This window comes from Mycteria americana, chromosome Z, assembly GCF_035582795.1.
Source record: "Mycteria americana isolate JAX WOST 10 ecotype Jacksonville Zoo and Gardens chromosome Z, USCA_MyAme_1.0, whole genome shotgun sequence".
NCBI lineage: Eukaryota > Metazoa > Chordata > Aves > Ciconiiformes > Ciconiidae > Mycteria > Mycteria americana.
Genome location: NC_134396.1, coordinates 56,035,854 through 56,060,694, shown reverse-complemented (window position 1 = coordinate 56,060,694; position 24,841 = coordinate 56,035,854). Strand labels below are relative to the sequence as shown.

Here is a 24,841-nt window from a genome sequence, read left to right as displayed (position 1 = left end):
CTCTAATACTCACAGAGCCAGCACATCAGTCCTTGTAACACACTGGAGAGTCAGGGCAATAGTATCTACCTCCATGTAGACACCTGGAGTGTTTTGTGAACCAGCAGTACACGCATCAGTGGAGAAAAAGTATCTTCCAGAGACTGCCACTAACTGGCAAAGCTCCATGGTGCACAACAGAGCATCAGAGAGCTCACTCAATCCTGGGGAAGATGTAACAGCTAGGGTAGAAGGATCTTAGTTACTTCGTGCTTAATTTTTCTTTCCTTAATTTATCACTGCTTCACAAAAAAGAAAAGCACAGGTGCTAAGGACATTTAACGACAGCATTCTATTCTCCTCTAACACATACTGTGAATCCATTGAAAAAGTAAAGCAGAGTCATTGCACTGACATCAAGTAAGGCACCAACTGGATTCCTCATCTCTAAAAAGGTAAACTATTTTTTTTAAAAGATAATTTTTCATCAAACAAGTAATTCTTAAGAAGCACAAGTTTTACAACTGGTGATATGCTGAAAAGACTGATATGCTAACATACCATGCTCAGGCAACATCTGCTGATGTCAACAGTCAAAAGGAGAAACTGCTTATATATTGGTGATCTTTAAACAATGCTAAACTCCTTCAACAGAGCTCACCAACAGAGTTCAAATATGCCAACAGATACTTTGGCTTTTCTATTTCAGAGAATGCAAATGAGTATCTTCCAGTTTCCTTACTCTGGGACAATGACACTTGCATTACGACAATTTGCACACACTTGAGACCTTTCCTAACATTTCTTTTGAAGAAGCAAGAGGTAAATTTGAAACATACTTAGTGTTCAAGCGCTTCAAGTCAGTGGTCTATGCTGGCTCCTGAACAATGTGTAAACATTTGCATCCGCTTACTCTCACTTCACATTTGCATGCTTTTCCTCATAACAACTCTATTTTTACTTGAAAGAAAAAGGAAAGTAAAGATTGCAGTGAAGGCTTATTATGGCTCAGAGAGGAGCAACCTTCACTGTTCAGAGTTTGAATCCAGCCAGCAACCAACTCAGGGAACAAGGTCCAACTAACCAGTTTGGTGTCAAAACGACTGTAAATACCAAATCAGTTTGGAAAGCACAACACAGTCAAAAGAAAATAGTGGAAGTACTGAGATCTAACTTGACAGGACTGCTGTGTACAGGAGTTGCTAAGAGGAGAAGCTACGCTCAGAAGCCAAAAGAGCAGAGAAAATCATGATGAAAATGGAGCACAGGAACACAGACAGGTAACAGACTTGAGAAGAAGCTGGGAGGAGTAACAGTATCATGGAGAATCAAAACAGCAAACTGCTAGTCAGAGCTAGCCTAAAATGGGCTTGGCATTGTCTAAGAGTAGTAAAATCTTCAGTAGTTGTCCTGCTTGGAAGAAAACCTAGGGTTCATGACTATATCCCTTAATCCAGCTAATGATTTTTCTCACACCCTATTGCATACGCTATCACAATGCCAATAGGCTAAAGTGAGTTCTTATGGGTAATTCGAAGCCAAATATATCAAATCTAATTGTAATGTGTCTTACCACTTGTAATCAACAGCTTTTGACTAATATCACAAGATACTGTCCTTGAAGTCTTGGGTGAAGGGATAATACAAGAAGTAGCAAGTGAAGTGTCCACTTGCATCCAGTAGCAAGTGGAAATTATTTTTTATTTCTTAAGAAGTTATTAACAGCAAAAAGTGGCTCACCATTATGATGCGGGGAAAAAAAGGACAAAATAAGAGATTAGAACAAAAAGCAATCAGAGCTATTGGTGTAAGACTGGAACCAGCTTTAAGAATAGTCAAACACTCCTGAAATAGCAGTGATGACTAGGAATGTGGAGGAAAAGACAAACGAATAAAGGAGGTGGGATATCACTAACATCTAAAGACTATTTTCTGAAGGAAACAATTGAAGTGTGCCAGGTAGACTTAAAACACATCTGTGTATGATATAAGAAACTGCATTAACACATTTAATGAGATCATCCAGACTGCAAATACTATGTCAACAGTGTCATACAGAAATTGTTCACAAAAATTAGCTTGCTGGTTCTGCTTTCAGAAGAATAGCCTGTTTGGCAAAAAGTATGTCTCTTTTTCTCCCGATTACATCAAGTAGTCAAGACAGACAGACAGAAAGACAGACAGAAAGACAAAAAACCTCCTCTACAAATCTTACAAGTTTTGTAGACAAATCTTGTACACATAGATTTAAACATCTGTGCCCAAAAAAGGTTCTTGTATGTCAGTGAAAACACACATGTGCGCATTCAGTAAAATGAAGTATCTCCTTCACAAGTAGAAACCATTTTCACAACTCCTCTGTGGCTGAGAGGTAATGAAGCATGAAGACTAAAACACAATTATCATTTCTCACATTCAAGAAGTAGGAGGGGCATACAACATTAGAAAATAGCAGCTCTGGAGTATACAAACATAAATACATTATTTCGCTTAGTATTTAATTAAATTTTAGGTCCCATTACTACAGGATGTTGTGAAGGATAAATGGGTTCTAAAAGAGATTAAATTAACTCACAGAGAACAAACAGGTCTGCCACAGAATATTAAACACAACTGTTAGAATACAGCTGGGTCATGAAGTATCTAAATAACTGTCTGCTGAAAGCTGGTGTGATGTGGTTGAGAAAGGATCACTTTATACATGACCTGTTTGCTAGACCCTTTGCATCTATTCCTTACTCCAGCTGGAGATAGGACACTAGGCTTGACAGACTTTTACTCTGATCCAAGAGGAAAGTTCTTTATCCACTGTTCCTTCTTCTGAGACAGGTCTGCAACTACTGACTTACCCATCTTTTAATATTCTAATGTCTTGGTTCAAAAAATGATTCTTTAAGAGCTTCTAAATTAGTTACAGTAACACCTATAAGCTCACAGGTTTATTATATATTACACTGAAGTCTGAGGGATTTGGGACTGCTTTAGATCCATTCAAGAAATTGAGAGTAATGGGTTCTTGAGAACCACATCACCAGAAGCTAATCAGTCTATGGTATAAAGGATTTTCTTAAATCTCAGTAGTAAACTTCATAAAAAAACCTCAGGTGTACATCATTCCCAGGGACTCCACATTCTCAGTCCTAACTGGCTAGAATGCCACAGTCTGTAAACTTCCATAATATTTCTCTGTTCTCTTCAAGCTTTAACATGAGTCAAAGTTATGGATAAAGAACAGCCAGAACAACACAGGGAAGCTGTAAAAGCTGACCTCCCATCACCTCCGCACTCCTTTGATAACCTTGATGACTTTTCTTGCAAATTTGAGTAGCCAAAAGGATGCTGATCTCATGATACATGTGGAATTGTCACTTGTTTCAGGCAGTATTCTGTACTCTACACTGCATGTACATGTTCGCAGATAATTTGTTCCAGGATACATGACTAAAAAGAGCTCTGGTTTTAGTCAGTACATGACTAAATTGTGATGGCATTAAAAAAAAAAAAAAAAAATCACATATACAGAACAACAAAACCACACTATTGTTTCAGTCTTATGCCAAATGCAATGAACCCATCTTTCAAGTTTTCTCATCAAAATTGCATACATTTGTATCAGCTACTGACTTAGTCTGTGTCTGTAGCTGGAGCATGTGAAATATAGCAAAGGCCTTGTTCAGGAGATTCTTCTGCTGTGAGACAATACTCTCAAAACAGCAAAGTTTAAGTTTTAAGATAAACCCATTCATGAGTTCCCAAACTCTGCCCAAAACTTATTATTTGGAACCCAACTATCAGTTAATAAAAATAACATCTCATTTAACAATTAAAAATTCCCCACAATTCAAAGCTTTTATTCCAGTAATCTTTATCTCCTTAAGAAAAGAATCCTAATTTTTGTAAGAAATTCAGCCTCAAAAATTAGAGCAAGAAACCTGGTTATAAAAAATGGGTGGGGTTTTTTGGTTTAGTTTAGGTTTTTTTTTTTTCCCCCCAAGTTCCTTCATTTATAGTGCAGCTAGAAATCCTTGCTGTCAGAAATAGGTGTCTGAGGCAAAACAGTGAACACAGCTTGCCAAAGTAAGAAGAAAACTAATTTTTACAAACTTTATAGGAAAAGTGCTCTGATTGCAGATGAATGCGATTTTTATATTCATTTGCTTTAAACTAATGTTAATAAATTGTTAATAATTCAGACTGTTTTATTTTTGCATCAACAATAATTGTTCATTAAGCACAATATAGGTTTTGGTCTCCTGCACAGAAATACATTCCCACTTTTTTTTTTTCTTGGCAAGTCAGTTCTTCATTCTGATTTACATTTTTGGTCATGAAAGCATAAGGTAACTTAGGTAGCTACATTACCTACAGCCGTCCAACTGTTTGTTCATTGACAGCACAAACTAATACAACATGAATATTTAAGCTGCACATATTAATTTTTGCTCTGACTGAGGTGAATAAAAATACTCAGTTATGCACGTTCTAAAATACTTTGCCATCCACAGATGCATAAAATATAGCATCAGAAGTCACAATATAATTCTTGGAACCCAGTATTTTTGGTAAGAAATTGTACTATTATTCCAAGGAGAATTTTATGCAGACAAAACCCTTTAGTATTTTACAGCAAAGCACTTTTCATATATGTTAACACACACAGACTCTGATTGAAGAGAGTCCGCAAGTGAATCCAAGTTTCCTCGAGTTGCATTGACAATCTGGATACTTCTTCCAATAGCTTTGGCTCTGATGAGAGAATCTTAAGATGTAACTGAAAATGAAAACAAGCAGTTAGTGAAACAAATGCAGATAATAAAAAAATTAAAAGATCAGTTTCCTCATTCAATTCCAATACTTTGCTTTCAGGAATGTCCCAAGTAAGGGAAGGACTCTTTTCCTTCATTAATTCCCTCCGCTTAATGCTGCCTCCCTTTTGCTAGTTCTTTACAAGCCATTTTACTCGCACATATATATTAGATGGGATAAGGCAGCAAAATGTCTTAAATATGCTATTGCTTTACTAGATCATCTTCTGCCGCTGCTGCTGAATCTATCCTAATCACACACTTCTCTAGAGGGTAACTTTCTGCTCTTTCCAACCTGCATCACAAATTCCTCCTTAGGCTAGAAAGGCTAAACAGATGCCCTGAGGTCAATCAGGATTATTATTTTAATTATCCATATTGCATAAAGCAAGAAGAATGATGCCAGCACACTCTACACTGATATAGAGAGATGATGTCTCTCTGTGTAATAAACAGTAACCTTGGTAAAGCATAAAGAAAAGAAATCTATCAATCCTGTAGAGAGGCAATACATTATTACCACTTAATGGATGGAATAGTTATTTTCCTGGCTACAACTTAAATCTAGAAGTCTTGCTAAGCTCAGAAGTGTTTTACTTGGAACCTACAACAAAAGATACTGGTGTTCATGTGTCACAGGGCAAGTTTATATTATTCTACTATAGTTCAGATAAGGAGCACATTTCTGAGACAAATTACCTAGCAGTGCCTAATGTACACTGCAAGAACTAAATTCCTTTTGTATGAAACTAAACAGAAAGATGAATTCTAACATCTAATATTGCACATATTAATCATATCCTGTCCATGGGACCAGACTAATAAGAAATAGACATGATAGAAAGCCACTGGTGAATGAATATCAAGACCTCAACTCTAAGTGTTTCACTCTACAGATCTACTCCTATTCATCTGCACTACTTGTTCTCGTGGAAGCTGCCCCACACGTTCTATTTAACCCCAGCAAAAGGAAAAGAGCAAGTCATATTTGACCAGCATTACACTCTATCTTTAAAACCAATCCCTGCAATATTGCTATTAAGAAATACTCAGTTAAATAGACAGTATTACATGTGTCAGTGTTTATAACAACTTTTTCCTAGTAAACTGTAATTAATTGCTTTCCCACAGTTTCATAAATCAGAGTATCTTAACAAGGTAAGCATTTGTACATCAGGAAGGGTTTCAATCTTCTGCAGAACCACTTTCTCTCGAAAAGTAACTGCTACTGTATTTTAATAACAATAACTTTCTAACTTCCACACACCTGGGACTAATTTCATTAGCTCTATGGTGCTCAACAAGTAACAGAAGAAAGGTAGCCCACTAATATGGAAAGTAAAAGTCAGGCTTGCAATGTCTAGTGATGTCCAACAAAATGCCCATTTTATTTCCCCAAACATTGTGTGTTGAATTCTTTTGATACTTAAGACATAGCATTTCTTAGCTTAGCAATTAACAACTGTTAAGAAGTTAGGTATGTTACAAACAATAAAAACAATTCTAAGTAACAAATACTAAAATAAAACCTGTCTGGCATGGTCCTCTTCACAATATCTGGTTTTTGCACATTTTTCTTGACTGTGACCAGATGCATTGTCAAATTATCCAACACATTCAGTCAGTCATTTTAAAACCATACCCAACAAAAATCACTTAAGATAATTCTTTTGAGTAGACAATTTACATCCTTTTACTGGACAACCATCATGTTAAACAGGACTAACATAAAATTTTATAAGAAAATTGTTACCTTTAGAAATAGTGCCAGGTACGCTTGAGCAAGTTCAAAATTGTATTTCTTGTTCAGCATTGTTCCAATCATTCTCAAAAAGCTTAGCATCACCTCCATTGAGCCACCACCTTCAGGGGCCAACCCCCTTAGTTCTATCTCAATATTAGATGGTCCCAAGCTTTTCAGTAAGTTAAGTGGAGCTGTATCTGTGTTAAAGCATTGAGGGATACATTATCAGTAACATTTGCAGGAAAGAATCTTACAAATTCTTCATGTGGACAGGTTTATTAAAAAATTCTTAAGCAGTGACTATATGTTCCAAATTCCTACTGTTTCCTTACTTTGTTTTCCACAAAATGCCATCCTGCTTTTAATTTACTGTCCCATCACATACTACAGAGAAGTACATCTCTAATAAGACAGTTCCATTTTATTTGTACATTCACCTTGAAAAATACAAGTAACATCTTTGTATTTGTATCACTTTTTTTCCCATTTCTGTCTTTTACGCTGAACAAAATTTCTTATCACCCACGTAACATTGTCATTTTACATCTCTTGGCAAAAAGAACATATATACTTTGGAATGCAAGCTGTTCCTGCCAATATATCCTAGAAGAGACAGGGTACTTCTTTTACTAGGAAACAGTGGTCACTCTTATTGACATTAAGCTAAATCAAGGATCATCTGGTGCATCTAAGGTAATTTAAATTATAAATTCTTAAATTATAAAGCAATCAATTAAAGCTCTAAATTTGCTGAATGTTTAGTGAAGTAGCCCTTGAAAATAGAACTTGCTAGGTAAATTATGCTTTTGATGTTTCAGTGAATCATCAGACTATTACTTACCAGATCATTCCCTTCTTTTCTTACCCTACAAACAATACATAGCACCTTTTCTGGGTGAGATCATCACAATCTCCAAAAACATCTAACAATCTTAGGAACATTACCTTTTTTCTCTATATGGGTTTTAGCCAAAACTGGGCTCCATGCTGCAGGCAAGCTGGAGTACCAATGGGTCTTTGATCTAGGTTGGCTATCTATGTATTAGTCAGCTTTATATATAACAGATCATCCTCTTTGCCTTTGCTACTGTACTATGCATATTTTTTTCCTTGTACATGTTACAATTCTGGCATTAGAAATCAAGCGTATATCAAAATATTAGCATCTACATTTTTAGTGAAATGTCTTGTTAACTTACATTCATTAGTGCTCAGGGCTTCTTCGAGATGAATGTAGAAATCAGATTTCTGTGCCAGTACTCCAAGGTTTACTACCTTTGACTAGACCATGAAAGTATAAGAGAGTGTACATGAATACGCAAACATATTTTTACATCTCAATTACATATTTTTCCTACTAACAGAATTAAAGGCTTTAAGAAAGAAAGCATTAATGTAAATGCGTTAAAACTGGTACTTTAAAGTCTTTAGCAAGATTTCACTCAGCACTAAAAAGCATTTCATATTCTTTTAAAATATACTAGATAAACACTATTATTTTAATTCTTGTTTTTACCTGAGTATCATTTTCTTCCTCTGGAGGAATGTATCGGGGTATAAGACCAGGAACTGTTGGGATGAAGAAAGGGGCTGACTTGGGAACTTTTGGTGGCTCTCTCGGTTTATTTTTTTTCTGTTAATTAGATATTTGAATTAAAATCATCATCATAGTAAGAACATGTGGGAATTCTCTTTATCAAGAATTTTATTTTTAAAATACTAGGAAAACTGTAAGGACTAAATGAAAAGTAAATACATAGGTAAAATGTTTTTCCACTAAATGTGAAGCTACTATTGAGAAGAAAAACAGGCCCTCTCCCAAATCCCAGAAATAGTGAAAAGCACCATATAGTCCTCTACTGCAAAATCCTGAAAAATACCTGAAAAGTGGCATCAAATTTTGTGATTAGGTAAATGCAGCTCATAGAACAAGAGCAAATATATCTGGCTGTATACTACTATTTTTTTGCATATTCCCTCTTTTTCCAGTTATGGGAACACCTGACAGTGATTTGGAGGCATAACCTAGAACAGATTTACAGGCACTTATTAGCTGCATTGACATGGAAAGATCTGCCTTCAGACAGCTATTCTGCATGTTGCAGAGATAGTAATGGCAAAAGTTATGAAACAGTTCCTCCTTCTCAAGATTTCTTGAACATCCAAGTGAATGGTTAAGACAACTGTCTGTTTTGCATTACAGGAGAAATAACCCTTGTTTTACCTCCTTCTTAAAAAATACAATCCAAATACTACAGTAGATAAGCAATGATGTGCCTAATATCATTACCTTGATAACATCAAGACTGAGGAGATTTTTCCACCTTGATTCCGGTAATGAGGAAAGGGTTATCAGCTGCTCTCCCAATTGCTCAGGTGAAATATATTCTATCATTTCATCACATGTTTCTTCTTCTCCTGCCACATCCACATCTTTCAAGAACAGATATCTTTTATGAACATACATACTTCACATGTATCTTTTTAAAAATCAAAACCAACATGATTATTGCTTTTGCAATTTTTTAAAAACACGTGCATAACAGCTATATATATGGGTGCTAGCATAACATATAGCTGAAAAGCTACAGAAACAATCTTTATTAACCCTACAAAATACTAAACTTGAATTGCGAACAATTATTGCTAAAAGGCAGAACTGGATAAACAAGATTTTAAAGACTAACAAGACTTACCCGCTTTGGCTGAAATGATATAAAAGCAATTTATAGAAGTCCTAACGGAAGAACAATGGATTACTTTTAAAAATTTATTAACTGTTTTAAAATGTATACACAGCAATTTTAGTTCTGACTTACAAATGTGCAAAATCTTTGCATTTAAATATGCACAATATTCAGAACCTGTTCATAGGTTATGACTGAAGTGGCACATAAAAATGAAGAAAATCTTAACACTAAAGCACAACATCACACTACAAAAGATATGCAGTCTGTCATTAGGTTTTCTCTAGACTTCCTACGTGGTCTTGACCAAACACATCTACTTTCCCTTCCTTTTTGCAAAACATTACATGGCTGAAACCATGAATGTGATAAGAAAGACTAAAACAACAAAGAAATGTAAACCATTAAAAGCTCTGAGCATCTAAACAGGAACTTTACATTTGCTGAAGACAGAAAGTGAATTAAAGTGTTCAGCCAGAATCAGTTTATAGGATTAAAACATTCAAAGTTTTGGGATGAAATCCTGTCTCCCCAGTTTAAGTATCTAAAATAAGTATGTGCTTAAGAAAGCAGTCATCATCAAGTATGTTCCTCAGTCTTCTATGCAGTCAATAGCTAGGTGTGTTTCTCCTCCAGATAGAGATCTAAATGTAGGCACTGCTAAACTTGGGCAGACAACATCTCCACCTAGGGGCCTTCAGAAACACAACCATTTCTAGTAAATTTATCAAAAATGCAATTTAGGCCTCTCTTTCACTGGGAATCTAGCACAGGTACATGGTAGGTCAGCTGAACCCAATTCTCTTGCCAACAAGACAGTGTACAGCAGTAAAACTTCCCCAGCATACAGGCAGACAAAAAAGATGGAGGAAAGTGGAACAAAGAAGAATCCCCTTCTCACTGCCAAACAGTAATGTTAATTTCAAACTGGCCTCACAGATGTCAAAACAGAAAGTATTTACACAAGTCTGGGATTAAAGAAAGCCAGGAAATAACAGGTGTTTTTATTACCTAGAAAATCTCCTTGAAGATGTGGAGATGGTCACAATGTAATTCTTTATGTCTGAACATAGAAAGATCACTAGATTTCAGTAAATAATATTAGCATATGAGTAAGCATGCAAAAATGGTAGAAGCAAGAGGAACAGTTCAGAGAAAGAATGCTAAGACATAATGAGTTTTCACTGAGGAAGCAAACTAGCTTCTATTTGAAATGTAATACCAAACTGAAAATAAAATACTCTTTCATCTGCAGATTACCTTGCACAGGGCAGGTGCTAGGGCGTGTCACCATAGAAGGTTCATAATCTGCTGGAAGGGGCCGTAAAGAGACAAGGGAATACAGAGAACGGTTTGACCTGAAAAATAATAGAGAGAAAAAAAAAAATAAAGACAGGTATTTTAAAAACAGTTTTCAGGTGAATGTGAGTATTTTACACATAATTTTTACTGCAGTCTAATACTACGGTACTATGGCAATTTACCAGGTTCTATTAAAGATTAGTTTTCCTCATCTACCAAATAAGCAAGAAATGAAACGTAGTGATATACATCATCTGAAAGTCTGAAACATAAAAGTTATGCTGAAGTATTACTGCCAAGAACATTTAATACCTATGGCATTAGGAAGTATGATTACTTCAATCATTGCCAGTTACTGTATTTACTTGAAATTGCAAAATTGCCTATCTAAAAAGCTTGCTTTGTACTTAATATGTGCAATACATTATGCAAATATAAATGATTTATCCTGCTTTCACAGAATTTCAGAGTAGTACTCTTAGCAAGTCTTCTTGAGGTTTGGAACATGCACGCAAGTCATTCTGGCAAATGATTTTTTCTGTCAATATAAACCAGGGCTAGGTAAAAACATTTGTCATTATTCACAATGAAGCACTTTCACTTAAGCATAGGAAGGTCTAACAACTGCACACCTCTCAGGCAAAACTACAGAAAACAAATGTAACCTGAAAGATCTATCTATCTATCAAAAGGAAAAAAAACCCAAACCATTTAAAAGGTGTGTTACTTCAGTATTGGACCTACCCAGTCACTTGCTTTAAAGCCATATCAAGACGAAATTGAACTAAAACACATTTTACATCTGTGCTGATCTATCATTAATGAACAGAAATAATCACAACTTCCAAATTCTACTCAGAAGTCTCAGACAACATTGCATACCAGGACAAGATGAAAAGCCCTTCAGAAAGTAACACCGTATGAGCACTGACATTTATAAGGGGTAAAAAAAAAATAGTAGAGTTAAAGGAAAACTTTAGGAATGGCATGACAGGAATTCTTTACAGTAAGAAAGAAACATTTAGAAAAAAGAGATAATTTAATTATAAGAATAAATATCTTAACTGCAAGAGATTTCAAGATTTACAAATCACAATACAGTATACCTGTCTTAATCAGAACCAGAGGAGACAAAACCCTGGAGACGATACTTTGCAGAATAATTCTCTGTTTGTGATAAAGGTGATTAAAAGAATTCTCCCCCATCTGAAATTCTATGTAGAAATAGATATCTTACATACTCACCACAAATAAATTCCAAGATCATCCACATGTGTGGAAGCTAGAAAATCTCCTGTAGGAGACATAGTAAGGCTCACAGCTGCCGAGTCTACCAAAAAACAATCTATGAGGCTAAGGAAAGAAAACACAACAGAGAAATTCTCAGCAAGGTGAACTTGTTTATCTATGCATATCTGAATTATAGCACAAATACGACTGAATGCAAGAAAGACACTGGAAGTATGTATACAAACTAGCATATTAGAAGTATTAAAATACAGCATATAAACTTAGCAAATGAGCGGCACTGTGTAACAAACCGCTCACCTCTATAAAATTCTCTAAAACCAGCTAAATCTAGTACGTTTACGCTACTTCCTTAGACATCCACATTCTGTGGAAAATATGACGACTCGTCTGTCCACGTTCAACTCCTTATGCCTAACACTAACGTTTTTAGTGGCCATAAATTTCATACTTCCAATCAGCACCATGCTGCTCTGACCTCATCTTTTAATGCTCTGCCGTTAAGTGGCAATTCCCTCTCCCAAGATACTTCATATACACCTGGTTAACACTAGGACCTAATATTCCTAAAGTAAAGAATGAACTGTACACTGCAAAATTTGATTATCTGCAACAGTTCGTTTTGACATTACCATATCTTCAGCCTGATATACCACTCCTTGACCATTCTTTTCACTATTGCAGAAAAATGAAAAACACCACATAAAAAGAAAGTTAAAATATTCAGTAGTATGTGACTATTTTAACAATAAGCTACTTTTGAGTTCTGGATGATGCCACAAGTCCTGGATGATGCACGCCCTAGTAGACTTCCACTCAAGCATGGGTTCATAGCACTGCTTGTCACTTGTTGAGGTATAAATTTCAGTTACTTCAAATTGTAAGAAGCAGTTGAGTTTGACAACTGCTTCATTGAGAGAAACAAAAAGAACAAATGGAGAGCTTGAATATTTTGTTCTTGTTTACAGACCAAAATCAAAAGCAAAGTGAGAAGTGATGAGAGCAGCTAGCTCTACAATCCTGTTCTGTTCACTAACCATATTGATGTATGGTTAACGGTTAACCAAAAAATATTGGTTATGGTTAACCAAAAAATATTGATGTAACAAATCAGTTTAAAATGTAAAATCTTGTGGGCATGTATTTTCTTAGGTACTGAGCGCTCCTGCAATGGTTTAACAAACCATGTTAAAAATAAAAGCCATTTTTTTCCTTGTATGGAATGTTTTATTCCTTCTGCATGCTGTTAGACACACATTACAAGTAAAAAGTAATCAGGTAAGAGACACATCATTCATCACTTTCAACATCAAATATACAAACACTAAATCCATAAATGCCAGAACCTGATACATTTTGCACACAGTGAACAATGGCTAGAAAATTTACCATAAACACTGTGTTTAGTTTCAAATCCATCCTTTTACCACAATCTTTATCAGTAACTGAGAAATATTGTTCAATAAAGCAACTGTAAGGAACAACTGCAAAACAAAGCTAACATTAAATTAAATTTTGCTACTTACTGAATTTAAATTATAATTAAAATTACAGACTGGGGGTGGGGGGAACGAGGGGGGAGAATCAATCCACTATAGGACAATGGGAGAGATGCTTGTAATTTTTACACAAAATGTACAGTAATTCGTAAATGAATCTTGCCTTGGAGCTGAAGGCATTCACCTTTCCACTTCCTGCCTAACTGCCAAAGTGAGACAACGGAAAGTATAAAATTGCTGAGCTCACAATACCAACATGTTTCTTATACCATTCTGCCTCAAGTATTCCATCCAAACTATAAACAGTCAGCTTGTACCCTTGATTCCTTAATTTGTCTAAGCAAGCTGCACTGCAGAAAGAAAAATTTGCATAATGCTAACGTTCCTGCTTGTAACTTTCTCTACACAAATTGGTAATTTTTTTCCCCAGTTCTCAAAAAGCCCTACCTAAAAAACATGTGCTAGGAGTACTTACATTATTGTAAGGACAGTTAAGCAGCATTCCCAAGTAAAAACAGATGTTCAATAAGTAAATGGTATGACATCTATTAAGGTCAGCTGGTATTTTTTGTAACGTAGGACTTAGTCATCTAAAAACATGCTTTCCATCCTTTTGTAAGGACAATATCAAAACTAAGTCTTTAGAATGCACAGTTTATGATTCAGTTGTTCTATTTATGAGCAAATATACCAGTAGAAGTAAATCAAGCATCTGACTTTTTATTAAAAGCTGTTCTTCCTCTTCAATACACTCCTCTGCCTATAGTTATGGGAAAACCTTTCCTTTAAATTCTGGAAGAACAAGTTAAACTAACTACTTTCAAGGGTTTGTCATGTACCTGCCTAGATTTCAGCTTGATCAGAATTTCTTTTAGTTACTTAGAGAGAAGAGACAAAATATTTACTTGTGTTACATGCAAACAAGAACTACTGTTAGATTACTTTTAAAAAACAGTATGAAGGGATTCTTACTGCAGAGTGTTATGTTATTACAGAAATGGAAGATACAAGTAACACTTCTGAAGTTTTATAATTAATGCCACAATTTTTTGTAGGCATATCATTTTGGAAGAGAAAGAGAGTTAGAATGAGGAAGTCCAAACAGAGTGTTAATTTCTCTCCCATTTATACTGGAAAGAAGACAGTTACTGTCTATTCTGTCCTATTTTAGACTAATGTCATTCATCACATATGAATAGGTCAATTGTTTGTTGAGGTTCAACACCTTTTCGTAGTAAAATGAAAACTTTTACAGTATACAAAATTATTTACCAAACCACATCAACAAAAGTAATCAATCCAATGATGTTCCAATGAATGGTTATTCAGTCCCAGGTATGACCAGAGCTGCACACTGCGTAGCACTACTTTAAATTACTAAAAATCTATCTGATGTGCTGTTACAGGAATGCACTGGCAGAACTCAAACTTACCCTTCCGCCTGTTTGTTTTGGGCTCCTGAACTTCTTGTGTGTACTTGTGTACTACTTGGCCAAATTTCATTCTGGGAGAAGACTACTCACAGTGGATCATAAAAGTATTTTTGGCAGTTGCAAGCATCCACAAATGAAAAATATAACTGAATTAAAGCCTTATTGTGTTGCTAAAATGAATGTAAGTGAGAACAGGCTTCTATTTACAAAACCAACTGCAGTACTGCATCCAACTCTGGGGCCCCTAGCATAAGATACACATGAAGTTAGAGCTGGTCCAGAGAAACGATCAGAGGGCTGGAACATGCTTCCTATGAAGAAAGGCTGAGAGACTTGGGGTTATCCACCCTGGAGAATAGAGGGCTTGGCCTTTCAATACTTAAAGGGAGCTTGAAAGAAAGACTGAGAGAGACTTTTTAAACAGGGCCTGTAGTGACAGGACAAGGGACAATGGTTTTGAACTGAAAGGGGGTAGGCTTAGACTGGATATAAGGAAGAAATTTTTTACGATGGTGGTGAGACACTGGAACAGGTTGCCAAGAGAAGTTGTTAACAGCCCATCACTGGAAGTGTTCAAGGTCAGGTTGGATGGGGCTTTGAGCAACCTGATCTAGTGAAAGATGTCTCTGTCCATGGCAGGGGGGTTGGAGTAGATCTTTGAAGGTCACTTCTAACGCAAACCATTCTATGATTCTACAAATACTTCAGCATATCACAAAGCAATTCACCTTAAGCAATCCCTTGCCATTTAGATCATAGTCCTGCTTCCAGACAAATTCACACTCGTTCACAGCACATGAAAACTCCAGGTTTTGTCATTAGATATTCAGGACATTGTTATTCTGTATACCCAGAAAAAGGCACATATTGCTAACATCGCACACAACTAAAATACTGGGTACTGAGTTGTTACACCACATACAACTTTGAATATCACATAGTACCGGTTGGTGACAGATAATCAAGCCAGAAGGCTTTCAAACAGAAAGGGGATTGTAATAAATTTCTGCTATATGTTTTTAAACTGACTCACCATCCAGAGGGAAGGTTCCAAGTCTTAATGGTACAGTCCATTGATGAAGTTATTAGCCAACGACCATCAGGACTGAAAGTCTAAAATAAAATAGTGAATTTAATGACTACACAAGTCAGTCCCTACAGGAGGTCCTGTTGTACACAGTTCAAGATTAGATTGCTCCCTAATACCAGGATGAAATGGTCTGGCCATAAAACAAAACTGACACCACTGAAAGCGAGAAAAGGACAAAAATGGAAGCTATTTCAGAACAGGTTTAAATATATGACACAGGATATATCTGGCTGTTAGTAAAGGCACTTTGGTCCTGGCTTTTACATTAATGATGAAAAAACACTGAGCATAAAACTGAAGAAATCAAATAAATACTTACTAGCCCTTAGAATTAAATCAGAAGCTAAAAACTATTTCAATGAACACTACAAAGCACTATTACACAAGATGTAAATTAAGGAATTATCAGTGCGTTGCATAATCTCAGATCTGTTTACACCTTTTATTTGCCTGGCTTATCTTTTCTATATATACAGTTAAGATTGTTGCACAATTTCGCTCCTCAGCATGGTTTTCATTATTCCTAAAGCTTTGTTTTGTTAAACCCAAAATTAGCTTGTTGCAAAGTTATACTAAAATCCCAAAGCCCACTGAAAATACATGGCCATTCCAACACTATACATTTTAACTTGAAAACTAACATTGCCAAAACTGCTGAAGAGCTGAACTACAACTTTACTATTCATGGCTGGACATAATACTCAGTGACTTAATATAGGCAGAGAAATCCATCACCTTTAAAATGAATTAGGTATTTGTATATGTCACCTGTTACAGAAAATGAGTTAACAATTACCATGTCATTAATCCGTCCATGGTGTCCTGAGAATGTCCTGACAATCTTCCTGGTTTCTATATCCAAAACGCTGATACTGAAGTCATCAAAGGCAATTCCGAGAATACCACTGCCAAGAATCATTAGCACATGTGACAGTGAATACTTAGAAACAAAAAATAAAAACATCCTAACATTGCTCCAAAAATCTCTTATCCTGAGATAATCTCAGATAAACAGTATTACATTCCTTCAGTCTCATAAAATGTCTCGTAGTAGACATTTTGTTTGACAAATGACAAAAAAACACTTTGTTTTGTCAACTAGTAGTCTGTTGTATCTCAAAGCATTAGAAATTTAAACTTTATTAGAATATTTGGTTGCCATCTTAGACTTACATACTTACAGCAAAACCATATGCACATGAATGAAATAGCTTCAGTTTCCTACCTGTCTCTGTGAAGCAGAATTCCACTTGGAGAAGAACAAAGCTCAGTGGAGTAAACTAGATCTTTAGTTTTGAATTTCCAAAATTTAATTAATCCTTCACTACCAGCTGTGATTATCAGCTGGTTTAATCCATCCACTGCTAACCCCCTAATGGCCCCCTCATGTGCTGCAAATCAAAGGAAAAGAAAGTTGTATTTCAGAATTTAAACATAGCATAGAAACTAGCAGAATGCCAAACACTATTCTGTATGTCCACTAAATGAGCAGCAAGCATGTGGCAAACAACTCAAAAGCCACCTGACAAGACTGCTCAATTATTAGAAGTTTCTTTATCAGTACAGAAACGAAATTGCTTTCAAGTAAGAATACAATACAAACAACACACCTAGAATACAATACAAAAGTTGTGAGTAATTGAAGCTGAATATTAGCTTTTATTTCTGCTTTCAGTTTGGGGGGCTTTTTTTGAATGTGAGATTTGAGGGACTTTTTGAATCACTTATGGAATGCCTCCAGGGGACCCGACTACTCCAGACAAAATTTACAACTTCAGTTCTGGCACAAAGTCTGGGAGTTTTCCTAGGCTACTTTACACTGCAGTGTAAAGATGAGGCATAGCTCCTCTGGATTTGGATCAATTTTATTTCTTAATCTATGTCTAGGGCTACTGACCAGTAACCAAACTTAAAAAATTCATCTCACTATCAAGCAATGATGTTATTAGGAGACCACTTCATGTTTGCTATGCTAGATGGCTTTTAGAAACCCAGGAAGGTTTAAGGGTTCATCAGGACTCTTTCCTTGTTTCCACAACAAAAAAGTTCAGACAACAAGGGCCCTACTATAAATTTCAGACTTACAATGCAACAGCAAACACACATGAGGGTACATGACATGAAATATGTATGTACGCAAGCATTAAAAGGAAAAGTCTGAACACTGTCACTTACATTAAGTCCTCAGTTTGCAGCTGGGTAATGGAAAATAATAGCATATGCAAAGAACTGGACTTGTTTAGATTTCCATTTCCCATCCATGTCAAGTATTCTTTCATTTTTAAGCAGGGAGCACAAAACAGATGGGAGAATTTATCTCAGAGATAGAACCCTATAACAAGAAGCCAAGTACTGGAAATGTGATTATCTCAAAAAGGGCTGAGGCCACAGGATCTCATTTTAGTGCTAACCATTTTGGTAACTCACAATTTTGTGTTAATTAAAACCAAACATATGTTAACATCAGAGCTGTTAAAACTAGCAGGGATCCTGTCCTTCAGAGTAGGTTTCAAATTACTTAATTACAGTGCAAGATAGGACAGCATAGGGTAATCCGAGAAACTGAAAAGATTCCCAAATTCAACTCAGAAGCTATGTTAAATTTCCTAGATGACAGAACACCAGGTTGTTGCTGTTCTGTTAAGAGTCGGTATTTTAAAAGTGTAGCAATTCTTACCTCTTTCTTTGCCATAACGCCCTCTGTGAATGCCAGACTGCATGTTATACACATCTACCTGTCCAGTTGACAGCCCAATTACAGCAAAGTTCCCACATGAGGTAATGTCAACTGCCTTTCAAGGGGAAAAAAAAAACAACTATGAAAACAATTCTTCAAGTGTGTATCTAATTAGCAAAGTTGTTAGAAGATATATAACATATCAGGAATACAAAATACTAATATGTTTTTATTAGACTTCTCAAGGAAAATTGCACAGAACAAACAAGAGATTACATCTCAAAACAGTAGAGAAAGAAGCTCTTAAAATAAGCAAATAGTCAACAAGTAGTAACGATGGCAGTGTATGCTTATGAAGGATAATGAAATACTTAGTGACATCCATCATAAGTCATATCTAATAATATCAACACTGTAACCTAAATGACTGACCTATATAATCAAGACGTCCACAAATTCAATCCCTAAGAAAGTCTAAGCACACCCACTGCACATCTCTTTCGATGCCCATATTGCCAATGGCACCCCAAAATAGGGTAAGTTCACACAGAGTTTAAACAGTATGAAACAAAGAAACAATGGTCTAGGTGTCTTTGGAAAGATACAGTCCAAAGAATCTAGTAGTTAATAAGAAAACCAGGTATTTACAACTGAACTGATCTTGTCTACCACTTAACTACTAAGCATAAGGTAACAAACACAATTTGTCACAAGATACAGTAGTAGTATGAATGCCTAGCACATGACGTATGCCACAGTAACTACTTGCCTTGCAAGCTTGTAAACCTCAGTAAACATTTATATCTCTTTCATTGAGTGTTTGACTTTCATTGTGTCCAGCTCAACTTGTAAAGCATTTTAGAGGGAATATCCTGCCTGCAATTTGGAAACACATTCTTCTGTATTGCTAGAAAAATGCATCTTCAGCAATTTGTATTCACAGAACATGTTTATCATCACAGGCATATAGTCAACTCCACATCCCTATGACAGATTAAAGGTAAACACCAACCACCTATCTGAATCAGAAAATAAAATCTGCACTTCACCTGGATGTTTAAGGAAAAAATGCATATGCAGCATTTTTCTTAAGACCATATGCATTACAAAACAGCTAGTAGGACACATTGAGCTGGCAGAAAGCACTTTGCAAAGCAACTAAAACATCTCTAAATAGTGCTTTTTCATTCTAAATATTGCTTCTGTACAAACAGAAATCAAAATAGCATATACTGTAATGCAGAAAAACCATTATCCTAAATAAACTTACTGTTGCATATATATCAATAGGTTTGTGTTTACTAAATTCTTCTGGCCTCAGTTTATGAGCTCCCATGGAAGTTTTCTGATAGTTCCAAGTTGTACAGGTTATATACCCTTGATGGCAGGCAACAATACTATCCCAGTCACTCTGATGTGCCACTTCTGCAATGTAACACATAATCCTTTTAGAAACCATCATTCTAAAGTCAAATACGCTCTTCTGATATCATAAGAAAGAGTACTCTGAAATACCTTTAGGCAGAACAGTTCATATTTAGTGTTCCTGTTGGACAGTCAAAAGGCTACCATTCAGAAAAACCACCTAGCAAACCATTGTGCGTATGCTAGTGTAACTAAAGTGCTAACAAAACCACAAGCAGTTTTTTTGTTTCATGTCTTTGTATATTTGAGCCTATACAGTTTGAAAAGCATATTTAAACTTAAATGGTTTAAACTGCTCAGTCTGTACACATTTCCAGCTGAGTCTCTTAACTGCTTCTTCAGCTGCTTCTTCAGCAGAATCCACTAGATTAACAACTTAAAGCAGGGTTTAAGAGTGAAGTCTGCTTCACATAGCAAAAGACTTTTCTGCATTTGCAGGAAAATTGTTCCTCAAAAGCTCAGTATCCAAACTTTGTAGTCAATATGATATGTGGGGATCTAAATAATGAGTAAGTTTGCTTTTTCCCCTGGAATTTACACATTAAAAAAAATTGAGAGCTTGAAATCGGGTATATCTAAAACTTCAAAGAATAAAACAACCAGATACAAACTGGTTCACCAAACAAAGACAATATAGCAAAAAGAAACAACTCTAATTAAAATGTACTTAAATAAATGTTTTCTTATGTCTCCAAACACATTTAAGGTAGGTCTACTACCTTAAATCAATCAGGCAGGTCTAATATTAAAAGTGCATATATATATACACACACATATTTGCAACAAGTATGTACAGACAGTCTGTATCACTCAAGCCTCCAAATATAAATACCAGATGTAGTCAAATGGCTACACATAATTGTAAATCCAATCCTTTCAACATATGAAACAATCAACCATCCTCAGAAGATGAAAGAATAGCTACACCTAAGACAAAACAGACCAAGTCTGAAGAGGAGGTCATTAATTTAAAGAAACACATTTTGATGAAGCAAATATAATTGCAATTCTGCTTCAAAAAGTTAGGTTCGCTATTTGCATACTGAATTACAAATGAACAGAGTAATTGAAATTTGACTTTGAAAAGTGACTCCAATAAAGGAACTGGGGAATCAAAAGCAACCACTATAACTAAGATTTCCTCAGCTGACAAAGATCTTCACACCCTTAACTGCTGGTTCTCCAGCCTGGAATAATACATACACCAGAAGGTTCTGGCTCCTGTGCTGGAGATACTCAAGCCAAGAGCCAGTTAAACATAAAAGTGTTTGAAATAAAATGTTCTTTTTTTAAATAATAGCAAAAGTTTACCAAGTAAAATATCATTTTAAACTGTCACTCAACAGCTCAAAAAGGGCCACAGAATCTCAATAATCTTGATCCATCTTGATACAGCATGGGCTTTCAAAACAGTAGTGTCTTGAGGGTTAAAAGACAAAATGAAGACATGGTGAGCTCTGTAATGTACCTCAAAGACTACTTACCTGAAGCAAAAACTGTAATTGGTGGAAGTGCCATCGTATCAAGCTTAAGACCTTTCTTTTTTGATTTCTTTTTGTTAATTGAACCTTAAAAAAAAAAAGAAGTGTCTCAATCTCATGACTAGATCTGAGAATAATGGTCTAAAAAGGATTGTTTACTAAATGTAAAGTTCCTATTAAACTTAGAAAAATTTGGCTTACATTAACACAGCATTGCTATTACCTAGAGTTTGAAGAGCTAAGAACATTAGTAGAGTTCCTGCCAAAATTCATATGATGCTGAGCAAATCACTAGTCTATTAAATTCACAGATGTACTACTCAACCCATTTGTTCCAGTCTCTTGTGCTGACATCCTGAGGCAGAGGTCACCCCATCACAGCTAAAACCACGATCATACAGACATGACTATATAAAGCAATAGATAACACCCAGCCCTTTCAACAACCAAAGAGTCAGGATTTCACATTTATGTCCAAAGAATATATATAATCAATTAATCTACATCTGTCTAGCCAAATCTATCTAAATACATACATATCAATATACAGATATAGATATTTAAAAATAAGAATTATTTTAGTCTTGCTGGGCCTTGCTCTCTGAACTGTACAAGAAAGTGTCCCTTAACCATGGCATTGTGTTGAAGATGTGTTTTTTAAATTAAACTCTACATTAAATCAAAGGAACTAAAGTCAAGAAATATGAATTAACTCATAATTTAGCCAATTGAATAAAAGGGGAATGGGGTAAAAAGTTGTAATACACATGCTGAAATGTCAGCTACTGCTTTACCCATTTTTAATACACAAATCCTGCCCAATGTTTCCCACAGTGAAATAACATACATTGCCAGGCTACAGAAATTACTTTTCTTAAGTACAAACAAATCTGAGAGTACACTTTATATACATCAGGAAGGACTGAGTTTGCAGAACAACTAAAGTGAACAGTTTTCATACAACAGTTAAAGTGAAAATAAGGCCTACCTCATGTTTTAGCTCCTGTTTACATAAATACTTTTCAGGGCTTTTTTCACCAATATTTGTACTTTCACTGAAATACTTACCACGTCCTAAACTTTTATTGAACTTTTCATGCACTGTTGAAAAAGACTGCAATGTTCCATCTTGACCTGACAAGATATTAGCAGAGAGCAGTGAAGGGCAAAAATCAACTTTCTGTTTACTCATATGCTATCTGGGCAAGAAAAGCAGAAGATAAGAACTAAGAAACCTCAAACACCATAATAAAGTCTTTTCTAAAAATTCTGGTCCAAGAAAAAATACAGATACACTATAAGCAGCGGAACTAACGGAGCCTAATTTTCTATGGCCTATATCCCATTCCTACTACTTTACCCCACACAAGATCAGAATGACACCTCTTTTACGGACATCTCCACGTTCAAGTCCTCTGTCCCCCCCCTCCTTTCTCCACCACAATATCTAGCTGTTTCCAGCTTTCTATGATTAAAACCTGAAGTAAACTGTTACATCCTTCAAATACCTCAACAGTACTTCCAAAGACTTCCCGTGACCCCATATACTCCCTCACCAACTACAATATTCCTTTCTTTATCCTTTGTCTAATCAACACATGCTGTGGCTGGTTAAGGACTACACCTAGGTTAGCCAGTAACCTAACCCAAACAAAAATGGTAAAAGCTGAGTTGTCCATCATTCCTGTAAACCAGGACACTAATGGGACTTCTCTCCTCTACCCAGTGACCAACGTTCACAGAACTGGTAGGAATTTAATGTAATTTAATAGAGGGACAGAAGGCTCAAATTTGGAACTAGCAAAGGGGTCCACTCTGTGGGGGAGACATGGACAAGACAGAACCAGAAACTAACAGAAAATGAAACTGCACAACGCATGTAAAATTAAAGGCACTGAGATGATTTTTAAAATTCAGAAGAATCACAAAACATTTTTACTAGGCCAAAAAAGTAAGGCACAGAAAATTAGTGGAAGTGAACTTAAAGAATCTGAAAGACAATGGAACAATTACAGTATTCAAGCAACCTTTCCTTGCTGCTATGATACAGAAGTAAGGCAGGATGTATATACTGGGAACTGCGAGAAATGTTAAGCAGGATGACAGCCAGTGATATTGGTGAAATTTATAAAGTTCATTTGTGGAGATACCTGTTCTGAGGAAACCAACTTGAAAGGCAACCCACAGGACTGCTACCTTACTTCTGTTGCACAAAGTTTTACCACTGGTTCAGAAAGTAATGTAGAGAGTCCCTGTCTTACACTGCAGATACATCGTATCTCAAAGCTTGAGACCCTTTTCATTTTAGTGGTTGCCTCTGTGCCATCTCCATGTTTCAGTACAGCTAACAAAGCCGTAAACTACAAAAGCAAATGTGAGGATTTGTTAAGCAACTTTTGATTGTTACTGTGGCTCATTTGGTGTAAGCTGAATTACTGTCAAGTAACTAGTTACTTGAATCCAAGTTACTAGTTGAACAACCAGCAAGAGATTTTTAGCACAGGTGGTTCTAGCACAGGGTATTGCTGTGCCGTACTAGGTGTAACATTCATCAAAATGTAGCATCATGTTTTCAAATGTTGCTCATGTAGACAATTTCATTACTTCAGAGTAATTAAAGAGTAGGTGAAGAGTCTCTATTATTCCATTACTGAAGTGTTCTGGGCCACAGAACAGTCTGATCTAGTACTTTACTTCCTAAGGGGTTTATTTATAATTTTTAAATATGCTAGTTTCTAAGGAAGGGTAGTCACTTACACATTTTTCCAGTTTTAGATTAATATGTTGGTAACAAGTGACCTTCAGAACATGTATTACAGACACAATTGAGCTGTAACAAATTACAAAGACACTGCAACCCATAAAGCTTGATCAAACTAGTGGGAAAAGTGGGAGGGGCTCCTCAAGTTACTAAATGCATTATGCTGCTTATTTTTTCCCCTGTCACAACAGAATTTCCCTAGTTGTTACAGGTTTTCATTTTGACCAGCTGACAGCTCCTTAGAGATAAAGAAACAATTTTAATTCACCAAACATATAAATAGGCATGACAAAAGCAGCTCCTAAGCTTTTCTGCTTGTAACTACTTTTCAGCCTACCTGCTGATATACGTTTCTCTAGGGAAACTGTGAAACAGTTTGATACAGTAATAAATGATACTGTGTACACTAATCACTTACTATGTTTCATAAATAAACATAACACATGAAATATAATCTATTGAATTTATAAAACAAAGACACTTAGCCCTGCACGTTTTCTTTATCACAGCAGGAAATTAGACTCAAGAACAAGAATGAGAATTCATACCTGCGCTAAGAATTTGCTCTCCGTTTTGCCCATGGTATCTGATTTTTGTCGGTGGTGCACTATGTCCCATTCGGCTTCTCAATACACGTCCTGTACCACCAGGTCCATCAAAAATCCACACCTGCCTCCCAAAAAAAAGCAGCAAAATGAAGCTGATAAACA

The 24,841-nt window shown here is 35.8% G+C and overlaps 1 protein-coding gene across 1 annotated transcript in view; it reads right to left on the bottom strand.

The window, feature by feature from the left end:
* Positions 1–312: 312 nt before the first annotated feature.
* The window catches only part of WDR36 (WD repeat domain 36), a 35,819-nt gene continuing 11,290 nt past the window's right edge, over positions 313–24,841 (bottom strand). Inside the window, exons 9-23 of the mRNA XM_075526585.1 lie at positions 24,680–24,800; positions 22,439–22,504; positions 21,374–21,457; positions 19,735–19,889; positions 18,465–18,579; positions 17,013–17,178; positions 16,584–16,692; positions 15,731–15,810; positions 11,763–11,870; positions 10,476–10,573; positions 8,819–8,961; positions 8,045–8,161; positions 7,728–7,809; positions 6,538–6,725; positions 313–4,750 (exon numbers count right to left, since the gene is read on the bottom strand). Of these exons, the coding sequence (XP_075382700.1) occupies positions 4,601–4,750; positions 6,538–6,725; positions 7,728–7,809; positions 8,045–8,161; positions 8,819–8,961; positions 10,476–10,573; positions 11,763–11,870; positions 15,731–15,810; positions 16,584–16,692; positions 17,013–17,178; positions 18,465–18,579; positions 19,735–19,889; positions 21,374–21,457; positions 22,439–22,504; positions 24,680–24,800 (1,782 nt within the window). The 3' untranslated portion in view covers positions 313–4,600. The remainder of the gene's footprint in view (positions 4,751–6,537; positions 6,726–7,727; positions 7,810–8,044; positions 8,162–8,818; positions 8,962–10,475; positions 10,574–11,762; positions 11,871–15,730; positions 15,811–16,583; positions 16,693–17,012; positions 17,179–18,464; positions 18,580–19,734; positions 19,890–21,373; positions 21,458–22,438; positions 22,505–24,679; positions 24,801–24,841) is intronic.